General features: G+C 51.0%; 1 protein-coding gene across 6 annotated transcripts in view; it reads left to right on the top strand.

The window, feature by feature from the left end:
* The window catches only part of SLC39A11 (solute carrier family 39 member 11), a 447,715-nt gene that overhangs the window by 351,362 nt on the left and 81,430 nt on the right, over window positions 1–14,923 (top strand). For all 6 annotated transcript variants that reach the window (XM_089901696.1, XM_089901693.1, XM_089901697.1 and 3 more), the window contains one exon: window positions 6,247–6,316. In XM_089901696.1, coding sequence (XP_089757822.1) covers window positions 6,247–6,316 — 70 coding nt within the window. The remainder of the gene's footprint in view (window positions 1–6,246; window positions 6,317–14,923) is intronic.

Below are 14,923 nucleotides of genomic sequence, written 5' to 3' on the forward strand. Positions count from 1 at the left end.
TTTCTGGGTCCATCGTTGTGTTAAGTGGAGCCTAACTGCAGACGGTAGAATATGCACAGAACCAAAAAACACCCAAAACCCACACACTTGCAAACATCAGTTAGGAAGTTATTTTAATTAGAGCGGGACTCACGTTAGAGTATCTTCAACTATGGACGTCTCTTAATATACTCCAAGATGCGACTTTATTGATATTGCTAAGAATTGGAGTTCAATTCAACTCTTCTGGAACACCGCCATTTTTCACCTTTCCCAACACTTAACTTCATCCGCTATGAATAGCAGGGTTCGCAATTCATGGTAGAAGAGTGCGTCGAACTACTTTTTCCAAAAAAATAACACTAAGTTGATAACTTCCATTCTCTAGAGGGCCTTTTCGAAAGGCCCTATAGGAATTTTGTGGCAATACCTGGCTGGGCTCTAGCAACATTTTGTTTAATTAATGTGTAATATGATCAGAGTTGCCACCTTCCTGGGTTTCCTTCCCGCTAGAAGTCTGCGGCCAAAGACAGGCCAGGCGGGGGGGTGAGCATATTGGGGGCCAGTCTCCCCAGAAGGCTCAGCCAAGCTATGGGATCAGAGTGGGAATGAGGCAGCAGGACTGCCCCATTGGTGTGTGTAAGCCAGACATGTTGACCCTTGATGGCCAGGGAACCCCTACTGTCATGTGATGTGACACTGCCCCCTCACCTGGCCTGGTACCCATCTCCCAGCTTAGTGACAGTGCCCAGATGGGCAGGAGCAGAGGAGGAATCTAAGCTGAGCTCGCCCGGCACCCTTGGAGGCTACTGAGGCCACCCCCATGGCCGCCATGGTCCCGTCCAGCAGCAGATACGCTAAGATGGTTCTTTCTCTATTTTCAATGAGTGACCTGGGAACGAATAAGTGGATGTTCAGACTTTCTCCTAGAACTGGGCCCACACGTAATGTTAAAGGGCTAGAAGGGACATTATGAGGCTACCCCCTCCATTCTTCTCACCTCACCCTTCTCTCCCCATCACAGCCATCCCTGACTGAGGAGTAGCCACCACCTTCAGAGACCAATTCTCCACCCAGGGGAGGGATATTCTCAACCTCCCTTCAACGAGCTAATCATATGTTTCAAAACCCTCTTCCCTCCCCTTTTCCCTTGGCTAAATCCCTCTGGCTGCAATTTGACTTGTTTTTCTCTTGTTCTGTCCTCAGTGGAGAAGGGAACGAGTAAGCCATCCTGTTTCGCATCATTTCTCCACCTTTTTTTTTTGGCCGCACGGCCTGTGGGATCTTAGTTCCCCGACTAGGGATCGAACCCGGACCACGGCAGCAAAAGCTCTGAGTCCTAATCACTGGACTGTCAGAGAATTCCCCATCTCTCCAGCTCTGAGGTTTGTTGTTGTCATTTTTGGTGGCTGTGTTGAATATTTATTAAACCCCCACGAGATGTTAGCTGCTGTCTTAAATTTAATATTAAAAAAAGATTTCCAGAACTCATTAGGTTGGATCATAGGAAATTGCTGTTTTATAGTTCCAAAAAATAAAAAGCAACAGTTAAATAGGGAAAAAAGTCATAACATCGCTGCTCATTTCCTGTGTTGCTGTTGTTACCCAGAACAAGAGAAATGAGACACCACAGGCTTCAGCCCTGGTCAGACCACTGAGTTCCATTGCAGAAGCCCCACTCTTGCTGAGATCATCTGACAGCTGGACCCACACGCAGAGGAGCATAGCCAGGCAGGAGGAAGCAGGATGTCCCCACAGCAGCTTGCATTGCCCTGTCTCCACCCCAGCAGGGATTTCAGCTGAACCAAGATAACCCCCTTTCTCTCTACCCCACACAGGTGTTCTTTCCCATCTGCCCATGGAACCCGATGCCCATGAATGTCAGGCAAGGCCGCGATCACATAGGCGCCACTGTTTTTGGAGGCTGGAGAGTCTCTTACAGAAGACCTGTGAGCTCCACCCCATGTGCTTTAAACTAAGGGCTTCTAAGCCCTCAATTGAAAAAAACAAAATACTATTTGCTATAGTCTGAATGTTTTGCATCTGGCCCCCCAAATTCGTATGTTGAAATTCTAACCCCCAAAGCGATGGTATGAGGAGGTCAAGCCTTTGGGAAGCGTTTAGGTCATGAGGGTGGAGCCCTCAGGAAGGGGATTAGCGTCCTTAAAAAAGAGGCCCGAGAAAGCTCCCTTGCCCCTTCCAGCATGTCAGGACACAGAGAGAAAGCACCATCTGAGAACCAAGAAGCAGTTTCTCACTAGACACCCAGTCTGTCAGCATCTTGATGTTGGACTTCTAGCCTCCAGAACCGTGAGAAATAAATTTCTGTTGTTTCTAAGCCACCCAGAAGCCAGTTTACAGTATTTTGTTATAGCAGCCTGGATGGGCTAAGACACTAGTTTTTAACCGTTCCCTTTCCGACCACCTACGCAAACTCCAAGAGCGTTCTAGAATAATTGAAAATTTTTGTGAAAAGTACCCCTTGATGGGAGGCGACGGTTGGGGGGAGGAGGTGTTACTGGCATCTAGTGGGTAGAGGCCAGGGATGCTGTTCAACATCTTGGGCTGTACAGGCCATCCTCTCACAACAAAATGTCAGTAGTGAGAATCCCTGCTGCGTACACACCATCCTGTAAGCAGAGCATTATCATCCTTCTTTCCTTTGTACAAGAACCTTAAATAATATATCAGGATTTGAGCCCAGGCCCGTCTCAACAAAAAGCCCATGCGCCGCCATCCCCACCGCGCCCCGAGACGGAGATTCAGGAGGGATGGGGGATGGAGAGAGGCAGCCACACCCACCTTCCAACCCCCGAGAAGATTGGAGCAGGGGTGTGCGGTTGGAGGAATCAGCTTTAGAGCTTATTCTCAAGTTTGCCCTTAGGACTCTGCCTCACCCTGCATCCAGGGGGCTTATAACCCCAGGTTTGGAAGTTTGTTTTCCTTCGGTCTGCATCTGAGTTAATGGCCGTAGCTGTGAAAAGAGATCCGGCTTCCTAACAGTATTGCAGCCACTTTGGATTCTTGTCCTAATTACCTCCCTAATGTGCACTTTTGCTGGAAGACCTGGGGGTGTGGACGCCGGTCGCATTTTTTCCTCTGCTCTCTTTCACCCCCGGGTTCCTTCTACCATCTGTTGATCTCCAGTGTCTGCCTTCATTCCCTTAATATTATGTTCTTGCCGCCTGGGTCGTTTGTCTTGGTTTCGCATTAGTTTCGCTCTCAGGTAATCCCTCCACCTTCAGAGACGGTAGCAATTACATTCCCTTCCTCCATTACGTCTTCTTCCTCTCCTTTACTCTAAATCCAGGGGGAGACGGAGTTGGCCACCTCCTAAGGCACCATGTGGTGTGCGTTTGGCGGGGGGTGGGGGTGGGGGGGTGGGGGTGGGTGGGAGGGGCGTGGTACCCGCTGTGGGCGTGGCCAAGGTACAGGGCTGGGCAGAGGCGCAACTTCTTTAGGATAGAGATATTCAGATGCCAGCTCTTGCCACCCACACCTGGGAGAAAACCACAGCCTCTGTCAGCCACCTGGGGTGGTGGGGGGCCGGGGGTGGGGACTGAGGGTCAAGCCTGGTTCTGCCCCTTGATGCTGTGTCACTGTGGGCGAGCCCTTTCTCTCCTGCATTAGTTGGGTAACCTAATGAGCCGTTGTGAGCATTAGTAAACCAAGTGCTGCTGGCTGCGTGCTAAATAACTAGAAGGGGTTAGTTTGCCAATTAATGTTAAGTCCTGTCCTCATGACCGCACTATCATTAACATTAAAATGACTAATTAGAGCAAAATCTTTAACAAAAGAGCCACCAGCTGTTGCTTATGGTTTAGAAAAGCAAGTTTTTTCAAAGGGAGGGATTTGCCCCTCTGATGTCAGGAAACCCCTGGTCAGTCTCTGCCTAGCTTTTTTTTTTTTTTTTTTTTTTTTTTTTTGTGGTACACGGGCCTCTCATTGTTGTGGCCTCTCCCGCTGCGGAGCACAGGCTCCGGACGCACAGGCTCAGCGGCCATGGCTCACGGGCCCAGCCGCTCCGCGACATGTGGGATCTTCCCGGACCAAGGCACGAACCCGTGTCCCCTGCATCGGCAGGCGGACTCTCAACCACTGCACCACCAGGGAAGCCCTCACTCGGTAGATTTTGACCTCTTCCCTCTTCATAACAGAAGTTCCTCTGGGCCCCAAGCCCTTGGTCTTCATTCTGACCAATATTGGTTATTCTCTTTCCTCTTTGGATTGGGGTTGCACTCCCCCATAGATGTCAGAAAGCGGTCTTAACGTTGTGCTTCTACGCTATTGATCCCAGGCCACTGGGGCAGTTCCTTCCTTTCCTCCCTCCCTCCCTTCCTTCTTTCTTTTTCATAGCCCTTCTTACCTCTCTATCAGATACATGCAGACCAGCACGGCTCTTCCACATTTGATCAGGGCGTTGGTGAACTTGGCAAGCTCACTCCTACTGGACAGGGCTTGGAAGATCATCTGTCCATCCCCAAGCTTCAAGCTACACTGTGGTCACACCATGTCAGAGCAGACTGTAAGAGTCCCTGCCATTTGAGGATGGATCGTCAATGTCTGTGATGATGTCATTGGACCACCATATCAACCTTGGACTTCTCGTTGCACGAGCTAATAAAACCCTATGTGTTTAGGTCCGGGGTCATCAAACTCTTTCTTTAAAGGGCCACATAGTAAATATTTTAGGTTTTCAGACCATTTGGTCTCTCATTACTCTCTGCTGACATAGAGAGTCAAACAAAATAGTCACAGACAGTTCATCAACAAACAACCATGGCTGAGTGCCAAGAAAACTTTATTTATGGGCAGTAAATTTTGAAATTCATATAATTTTCATGTGTCATGAAATATTCTTTCCTTGACTTTTTTTTGACTATTTAAAAATGTAAAAATCATTCTTACAACTTCCCTGGGGGCGCAGTGGTTAAGAATCTGCCTGCCAATGCAGGGGACACGGGTTCCATCCCTGGCCCGGGAAGATCCCACATGCCGCGGAGCAGCTAAGCCTGTGCGCCACGACTGCTGAGCCCGTGCGCCTAGAGCCCGTGCTCCGCAACAAGAGAAGCCACCGCGATGAGAAGCCCGCCCACCGCAACGAAGAGTATCCCCCGCTCGCCGCAACTAGAGAAAGCCCGTGCAGAGCAATGAAGACCCAGTGCAGCCAAAAATAAATAAATTAAATAAATAAATTTTAAAAAATCATTTTTAGCTTGCAGGCCATACAGAAACAGGCAGTGGGCTGGATGTGGCCCCTGGGCTATAGTCTGCTGACCCTTGGTTGAAGCTACTGTTCTGTGGATTTTCTGTTACTGGCAGCCTCGTGCAATCTTATGTGACGTAGTGATGGGGATGAACCTTTTTTTTGGTTTTATTAATTAAAAAATGGCAAGCATTTTTTAATTAATAAAAAGGATTAAAACAGTCAAATTCAAATGAACTCTGGGACTCAAAAACTTCTAGTTTCTATTTGCAAAATCAACACATAATGGAAAAATCCAATGACATTTAAAAATGTAAGATCCATTTTTCTAGAATAAAGTTATTTATTTTTGTCTCCACTGGGTCTTCATTGCGGCGCGCGGGGGCTACTCTTCATTGCGGTGCGCGGGCTTCTCATTGCGGTGGCTTCTCTTGTTGCGGAGCACGGGCTCTAGGCATGCGGGCTTCAGTAGTTGTGGCACGTGGGCTCAGTAGTTGTGGCTCGTGGGTTCTAGAGTGCAGCCTCAGTAGTTGTGGTGCACGGGCTTTGTTGCTCCCCAGCATGTGGGATCTTCCCGGGCCAGGGCTCGAACCTGTGCCCCCTGCATTGGCAGGTGGATTCTTAACCACCGGGCCACCGGGGAAGCCCAAAAAATGTAAGACCCATTTTTTTATGGAGTTCTTTTACTTGCATTTGCAAATACAGCGGTGCACCCATTTCAGAGATTACCCTTAGCAAGATCTGCTTTTAACCTGTATTGCATCACATCAAAATAGTGTTGTTCGGATTTCTTACGGAAGACGTGAAGAAACTGTTTGCTCTTAACAGCTGATTAAGTATAAGCCTGTTGAGTAACTATAAAGTATGCAAAGGAGACCAGGGGATTTGCCGATATGATGAAGTGTGTAACTGGTTCCTCACCCAGCCCCGAACGGACAGCAGCGCTAATCCAGCCCACAGGAGTCTGCTGGCTTTGGCTTCTGAGCAAGCTTCGATTCTACGTGCATGTATTATAGAAAAATGATTCCTAACCCATCGCACTTTTTTTATGTCTGTTTCAGAGGGTCTTGCTGTTGGAGTTGGATTTGGGGCTGTAGAAAAGACGGCATCTGCTACCTTTGAGAGCGCCAGGTAAGCCGACACCTAGTGCCTTAGAGCGTGGCACTGCACCCGGTGGTGCCCGGAAGTGCCTGTTCTCGGGTGAGCTGTCTGCCCGTAACTGTGCAGCAGCCCCAGCCCCCCAGGTCTGACTGGTGGAGGCGAGGAGGAGGTCAGGGCAGCTCATGCCTGAGAGAGGTAGTCTATCAAGAAGCAGGTTTACACCATGTTTTTCCAATGAGCTGTCTGATGGGTAACCGTTTTGAAAACCAACCATGGATATAATCCCATGCTGTTCTCCAGACGCTTTAAATGTATAAGTACATGATAAAGACAGTGTCCGGGGGGGAATGGTTCCAGGACCCGCCGGCGGATACCAAAATCCTCGAATGCTCGAGTACCACAGTCGGCCCTCAGTATCCACGGATCCTGCAGGTTCCGCATCCGCGAACTCAGCCGCGGGGGGAATGGCAGGACCCGGAGGGCCAGCTGCACCTCGAAGGCAGCCGCTGACGCTTCTCACCGCTCTCTCCTTTAGAAGCCCTCGCTTTCCCTTTCTGGCCACTGGCCTCTCCTGGTTTCCTCCCCCTTCTGTCTGCTTCTTCACAGGCTCTTCTGCAGGTTCGTGTCCTACGGCCCGTCCTGAAATATTGATGTCCCCCAGCGCTCCATCTCTGGGGCACCCTTTCTTCTCACTTAGCACACTCTCTCTGGGGATTCTGCCCCATGCCCATGGCTTTATTTTCCGTCCGTTTGCTGGCGATGCCCAGGTTGATCTTCTGCCTAGATTTTCCTCCCGAACTTATTCTTACGGGTCCGGCCACCATCCATATGTCTCCGCTTGGGTGTTCCGCAGGATCCCCGCACCCAGCATCTCCAAAGTTGAACTTATTGTCCCCATCTGCTGTCATGCAAAACCCCATCATCACCTGGTACCCGGTCGACCAAGCCAAACTCACTGTCATCCTTGGCTTCCTATTTCCCCTCGTCTTCCCTAGACAATCAGCAGGCCTTGTAGATTCTTCCTTTCCTCTCCCTCTGTTGAATTACAGGGCCTAGATAAGGCTACAGCCTTGGGACCATAAAGAGGCGTCATAGAGATAAGCTACCTGGTCCACCTGTGCCCACAAAACCACGAATACCACAGCCTCCAGGCTGAAGGAGGGCGGGTAGAGCCTTCTGTCCAAGGGCGGCAAACTCAGATGCCTGTAGAGAACTAAGAGGTAGCAAATAAGTGCAGACAGGCAGGTGGAGACAGTTGGGAGTGGCGAGGACAGATGTGAACTTCGAACAGGCAGCACGCACACTGTCTAAAAGGTGCTGGAAGTCACAATTATTTTGAAAACATAACTCGGGTCAAAGAGATGGTCCAGGGGCCACTGGTTTCTGTAACGAAACCACACATTTCTCACTCCACTGCCCTCTGACTGGTATAATCTCAAACTCTACCTTTCACTCGCCTAAGGCAATGGCACCACCTCCTTTAATGATCTGCCCTGTGTCTATGGATCACGGTTGCCAGGAACTAATTCCTCACGGAATCCCTTTCTCCCCTCTTCCCTCGTTCCCAGCCTTGCGTGGGGCCTCTTTACACCCCATCACCTCCTTTTCTCGATTCCCTCAGCTGCTCTGGGGCCCCAGTGTGTCGCTGTAGTCACTGAATTCTAATGCTTCGTGTTGAGGGACGTGTCTGCTCCATGAAGCCCCAAATACACGTGCGGGCTGGCGCAATTCTAGGTTGAGATCTTCTCTGTTCTCAATTCTTCTTCCTGCCTGTCGGACTCCCAAGTCACTTCCTCGCCCTGACTCCAGGGTCATCAGTAACAAGATGCCTATGGCGAAAATCACAGGAGCCATGGATGGGGAGAAGCCTTTAGAATGTAAGAAATGTCACCAAAATCCAGGGCTGATGGTGATTCGTCATGCCCCGTGGGGCTGACCCCTTAAGCATCCAAGCGCCAGGTCCTCCCAGAGCTCGGGGAGCTGCACGTGCTCCAGAAATGTCTGTGCTGGCAAGTGACAGCACTGCGCTCACGGGCCAGGCTTCCTGTCTGTTGGCACCATGTCTCCTGCAATCTCAAAATGTCAACTCCGATGTCCCTCTATCCTGTCACCCTGCACTTTCTGCTAATCTTTATGTTTCTGAAGAAAGCAGAGCGAAAGCCTTTCCAACCCAACCCCCCCCTTCGCTAGACCAGACAGATCCTCTCTGAGTTACATAAACCCTCAACAGGGCTCTTCAGCTGGGATCGGGCTGGGGCGCTGGACTGGGTATTTTCAGCCTTATAAAACCCTCTGATAAACAAGCATCCTTGGGTGTTTTTATGCCCCTACACTCCACCCACCCCCCGTCACAGCTGGTGGGCAGAGCCCTGAGAGCTTTGCCCCCATCGCCACTGTGTCCAGGGTATCAGAAGTAGGGGTGGGGGGAGAGCATGTCCATGCAGGCCACAGAGAGGGAAAGAGGGTGACCTCATGCAGACCCTCTCCTTCAGCCTGTCTTCCCCACTTACAAATCCGTATATAGTTTGTGATTTGGGTGCTTCCTTTCAAATTCCTCTGATCTTAGTCTTCAGTGGTAAAAGTCAGAACAGCCCCCAGGCAAGGCTCGTAAGCCTTCTCCGCCCTTAGCTCATGCTGCAGACCGGGGGTTTCGTGGGAGGGAAAGGAGGGAGGGAGCGAGAAAAAAAAGGAGAAAACAGGCTAATACTGAGGGGAGGGGTGCAAAAACAGTCATCTGATGATTAAATACATCTTTTTGAAGGAGCGAGGTTTTGCTTTTTAGAATTCCAATTCTATGTAATTCACAAGCGACACACCTAAAGCACAACATGCAAAGGTGGCAGATAGAGGAATGAAAAGACACAAGGTGAGCGCTGATCCAAAGAAAGCAGGTGGGAGTCCGCCTGCCGATGCAGGGGACGCGGGTTCGTGCCCCGGTCCAGGAGGATCCCACGTGCCGTGGAGCGGCTGGGCCCGTGAGCCATGGCCACTGAGCCTGCGCGTCCGGAGCCTGTGCTCCGCGGCGGGAGAGGCCACAGCAGTGGGAGGCCTGCGTAGTGCCAAAAAAAAAAAAAAAAAAAAAAAAAAGCAGGTATTACAGTTTCAGTATCAGACCAAGCTGACTTTACAGCAGACAACCACAGAAAGAATAAAGGTCAGTACTTAATGAAAAGAGAAACAATGTACCGGGATGACAGAACGATCCCGCATCTGTACGCCTCTAACAACGTCAGCCTCAAAATGCTCAAGAAAAATTGTCAGCATCGCGGGGCACAGCCGACAGAACTGCAGTCACGGTGGGGAGCACCACGCCCCTGTCTGACACCGATAAAGCGTTACCAAGTGTACATCGTGGACACACGTAGACTCCCAACCCAGCAACTAGAAAAACGTAAACATTCTTGCCAAGAACACGTGTGTATGTTTCCCCAAACTGATTACGGTGCTGTGCCACAGAGAAAGTCAGATCAGTACCGTTCAGACCACACCCTGACCTCAGAGCAGCGTAATTGAAAATCAGTAGCAAGAGAGATAGCTAAAATCATTGGTTAGTGGGCGGTGAAACCCTCAGGTGCCATAAGATAAGCACAGGGAGGGATGCGAACCAAGTGACCTGAGAAACCAGTGGACGAAGGGCAAGGTCTTCCCCCATCTCAGGGGCGCTTCATAGAACGGGTGGCCTTAGACCAGCAGCGTGGCTGCTGTCCACCTGGAGAAGCGGAGGTGATGAGGTCAGTTAGTACTGCGAGCTGGCGGGTGCGTGATGTCACCGAGATGGGATTCGTGCGGCGCTTTATGGAAGTAAGACTGGAGGCCAAAGGAAAAGTGCGTTCTTCAGCAAGAGGCTGACAGCCTTGGTGGGTTCCGGTGCCCAGCAATGTTGAAGCCCAAGAGGAGACTTAAACATTAATCTGGCTCAACGGAATACTTCTGGGGGGAAGAGGTAGACAGATCCGTGCGAAGAACCCAGCAGTTGGACAGATGCGATTGACCCCACCGCTACGTGTTATAGCAGCTGCGGAGAAGATGAGGGATGAGTTGATGATGGCGGGAATGAAGAGAGATTGGTGGGAAGAAAGCATTTGAAGCGCAGAACGAACAGGCAGCATTTGTCAACCGATTCCGTTGTCGTGTGGGAGGGAGAATTCAAGTGCGGGAGACATAAGTATTCACATAGGAAGCTGAAAGGGGCTTAGAGGGAAGGAGGGATGGGTGCCTGCATGGATTCGGGAAAAGAAAAGAGTTAGCTGGCAAATGCCTGGGGCGTGTGGACCAAGCTAGCTGAGCCAGAGAGAGTTCTCTGCTCATTTAGTGGAGGGGTCGGCAGATTGCGGGACAAATCTGGCCCCCACACTCTTCTGTGAATGAAACTTTATCGGAACACAGACATGCCCCAGTTCCCCATCAAAGGCTCTGACACCGGGAAAGAGGACAGGTAGGTCCCCAGCATGTAATTTGCGTACGGCTGCTGCCATCTAGTGTTCTGATGCTGTTACTTCATCATGTATATGGAGTGCCCCTGCCCCCGGCCCTCTTCCACCTGGTCCACCTTCCTCCTGCGCTAGATAGCCTACATCGTCGGGGGAACCCTTCAGAATTCAGCGTCCCCTGAGGGATGACGAGTCTCAGCCAGCAAAGGCCAGCCTGTAGTTCAAGGGAAACACGGCTTTCTTCTTTCTGATCTGGTCCCACAGCAATTTCTTTGGGTTTCACCGCAAAGAAATTCTTCAGACCTCCTGTCCTTGGGGAGTTGGCTGCTTCAGCGGTTTTTCCTTTCTGAAGTGTCATTACATCCAGCGCACGCGTGCTCCGGAGAGGCACTCACTTAACTCAGTCGCAGGCATAATTCAAACCAGCAGGGAGAGCGAGGTGATTTATGCTTCAACGTTTCGCTTCACGCGTTGCTTCCTACTTAAGCTTTGACTTAAGCACAAATCGAGAGGCGTTTGTAATTCAGGAGCACACCCTGACCGACAGGCACCGCAGGCATCCCGGAGCAGGCTCGGGCAGAGGACGCTGGCCGCACACCTCACGGCGCACCACGCAGAAGCCACAGAGCACAGGCTGAGCGCCCCGACCAGCCACTGCTAATCAACACCCAGACACTTAGTAAAGGATGCCTGGTGGCTTAGCCTGCATTCGGACCTAACATAGCTCTTTGAGTTACACATGCAGGCATCAAAATAAATTTTAAGGGGTGTGTTTGCCTCTCGGATCAAAGAGTAAAGCAAACGTCGGGTGTATCTTTCTGCCTGGCTTCTAAACCAGTTCTGCCTGTTGAAATAGCAGCGCTCCTTTGAGACAGTAGTTGCTGAGCAGCCAAGCAGCCTGTTGTTTCCAAACAAGGACAAGCAGTCGATGGGCACGTCTCTGGGCGTAGACCCGTATGTGTGCATCCACCTGTGCAAGTTGTCCACCTACTTCCGCTCAAGTTTATTCAGGGAAACACGTTGCAGGGGGAGGGAGGGGATTTAGGGAAACAAAAGATGCGCTTTCTCATTAGAGTTCGCCCAAGCGTCTCTTAAGGAGCAGGCTACTCTCCCAGTGTCCCCAGGCCTCCCTGTGGCAGGACCAAGTTCCCAGACGAGACCATCTCTTCCTCAAGGCTGCCCATCTTGACCTCCTCCTGCTCACTGAACTGGGTCCCACCATTCGGCGGGGTGGCAGGAGCCAAAGCCCAGCCTAGGCTCCCTGGAGAGTGGTCTCTAGCCTGAGACGTGGAACCCCGGCGTGAGGACACACTCTGACTCAGCCAGCCACACCCATGCTGTTCTCCCCACCACACCTCCCTTCCATCACGTCAGCAGAATTGGAAGTCAGTTCTTGCACTGTTGCTTATTTGCAATAGCAGGTGGCACTTTAGCAGATCCATTTTAGTGTATGCAAACAAGCCCTTCTCTTGAACCCATGAAACCACCTTGCCTGGAATTCTAGACTCACCTACTGACAGCTCCTTCCCGCAACTTCTTCTTTCTGGTCCTCCCACACAGCTGCTCGCCTTACCTTGAATTATTAAGAGCATCTGGCAGTGGTGGAGGGCAGGCGGTGGTTGGCAGACAGTGCCACCGTGCGGTAGTGGGGCGTCATAGCTTGACTCTGGGTAACACGCACCTGGCCATCTGCCCGCGTCTTTGGCTCTTACTACCGACGTTTCAGTTTCCACGTGTGTCACATGAGAGAGGTGGGTTGCATCTGTGGTTCTAAGACCACCAGGCTTTGTGGGACAATAAAAGTGTCCCCCAGGCGTGTGAAGACTGGTGTAGAAATGCCTCCTTTTATATTTTGCAAAGTAATGGCGTTGAGAGAAAGCTTCTCTCTGCCACTCACACGCTCTTAGAAATTGCTAATCACCATCACCAAAAAGTAGCCCGTAAACTCAGGATAGAACAAAGTCCTTTCTGACCCCAGACGGGAACTTACTTCTCTCTCTCTTTCTTGCTCCATTCAAATTCATGAAAACCTTGTGCAATAATAATATGTAATTATGTTCTCAATACAAATTAGTCCGTTAAGTCGCATTGGCTAATGCAAAAAGATGACCTTGACTCTCCAATTTATTCTACTACTGTCTTTTTTTTTTTTTTTTTACTACTACTGTCTTTTAATCTATGTTGAAAACCCAGTTTCTCTAAACCAGGATGATATATTTTTTATTATTTTCTTTTGTGTTTTTCTTCCCTGTCATCTTTCCGTGTACACAGAAGCCATCTCGCGGGGGAGGGGGGTAGGGGAGAGAGGAAGTTACAGCCTCGGGAGGGATCTTGATTCCTGATTCCTGAATTACTAGTTTTATCCAAAAAAGAGAGCAATTTAGCTGGGGGAGGGATCTTGATTCCTGATTCCTGAATTACTAGTTTTATCCAAAAAAGAGAGCAATTTAGCTTGGGAAAGAATCTGATTCTGGAAGAGACGAAACTCCATTTAATTAATTTTTTTCCCGCTGCTGTGTGGAAATGGGGGCTATAGGACAGGGTAATATCAGGGTGTGAGTCTTGACACGGATATCCATGAAATATGCTCATTTGCCCAAAACGGGGTTTGCGGTGTGAGCTGAGAGAAGTCAAGGAACACAGGCGACTCCAGACCCTTGTCCTCTGCTCCCACGGCCGCGAAGAAAGCAGGTGCTCACACGTGGGGAGGGGGTAGAGCTCCCCCTGCCGGCAGCTGCGCACGCGCGCACGCGGGGAGCCCTGAGGACCCAGTCAGGGAGGCCCCGGGGATGCCCTGGGGGGATGGGGGTGGGGAAGGGGACCGGGACCCGCGCTCCCCAGGCCTCGTGATGTGGCGCAGCCGCGTTCCCAGAGGGCAGGGGCGGCAGCCGGAAGCGGTAGGCGCAAAGCACCCTCTCCCAGCTCTGAGCTGGGGCGCCCATGGGACTCGGAGCTGTTGGCTCGGGCTGCAGGATTGGACGTGGCCCTCTGGGGAACGAGGTGGCAGAGCAGTGCCTTGTGAGGGCAGCTCGCGACTCCGACCTTGTCACCATCCATCCAGCCCCACCCCATTTGGACTCTGGGCAGAAGGCCAGGTGCCCACAGGGGTGGCTCCCAGGCTGCCTTCTCTTTCCCCATCCCCGCCGTTCATGCAGGGTGGATGCTGCAGCAGGAATGGAGCCTCCTACCTGGCTCCGAATGGCACCGTTGAGCCCGGAGCCCTGGAATGCAGGCGCATGTCACCCAGCTGTGAGCAAACTCAGAGTCAACCCCGGCGGCTTCCAGACGGGACGGTAAAGAGCTGAGCACCGCATCCTACCTGGGAGCGACTTAATCCCCCCTCCTGCATCCTCCCCTTCTATCCACCCGCTTCTCCCAGGGCACAGCCACAGAGCTGTGCAGCCGTCACCACCCTCTGCTTCCGGAACATTCTCATCACCCCCAAAAGAAACCCCATACCCATGAGCAGTCAGTCCCCCTCCCTCCCTCCTCGTAGGCCCTGGCAACCACGAACGAGTCCACTTTCTGTCTCTGTGGATTTGCCTGTTCAGCACACTTCATGTAAATGGAATCAAACCATGTGTGGTCTTTTATGTCTGGCTTCTTCCACTTAGCATCACGTTTTCCGGGTTCAGCCGTGTTGTAACTCCTTTTCATGGCTGAAGAATATTCTGTCGTATGGCCGTACCACATTAGTTGACGGAGGTTTGTGTTGTTTCAGCATTTTGGCTATTACAAATAGTGTTGCGGTGAATACTGGCATACAGGTTTTTGTGTGGACATAGGTTTGCATTTCTCTTGGGTACATACCAAGCAGTGGAATTGCTGGGTCGTATGGTAACTCTAAATTTAACTCTTTGAGGAAGGGAGTTTAACAAATGACCTTCTATGCCAAAACAAAAGGATCCAGATTGGGCCAAGAGTTTATTTTAACCTTGAAAGTTCCATTCACCAAACATCATCATAGCAGGAGCCCTTCCCAGGGCCGATCCCCTTCCTCTCGGGCCTTAAACCACAGGAATGCCGAGTGTTACAACCATAGGTGGTCCCCGCCGTGTCCTTGCTGTGTGCTCCCTTCTGTGCTGTCCTCGCCCTTCGTTCTCTTGTTGGCTTTTTCATGAGAAGACTCATGGGGGAAGGACCCGTGAGTTGCCCCATTTTACAGACAAGAAAGTTGAGTCACCGAGAGGTGCTCTGTCCACAGCTT

The sequence above is a fragment of the Delphinapterus leucas genome, chromosome 19 (genome assembly GCF_059928025.1).
Source record: "Delphinapterus leucas isolate spDelLeu-1000000601 "Yukka" chromosome 19, BTC_Dleu_Yukka2, whole genome shotgun sequence".
Lineage (NCBI taxonomy): Eukaryota > Metazoa > Chordata > Mammalia > Artiodactyla > Monodontidae > Delphinapterus > Delphinapterus leucas.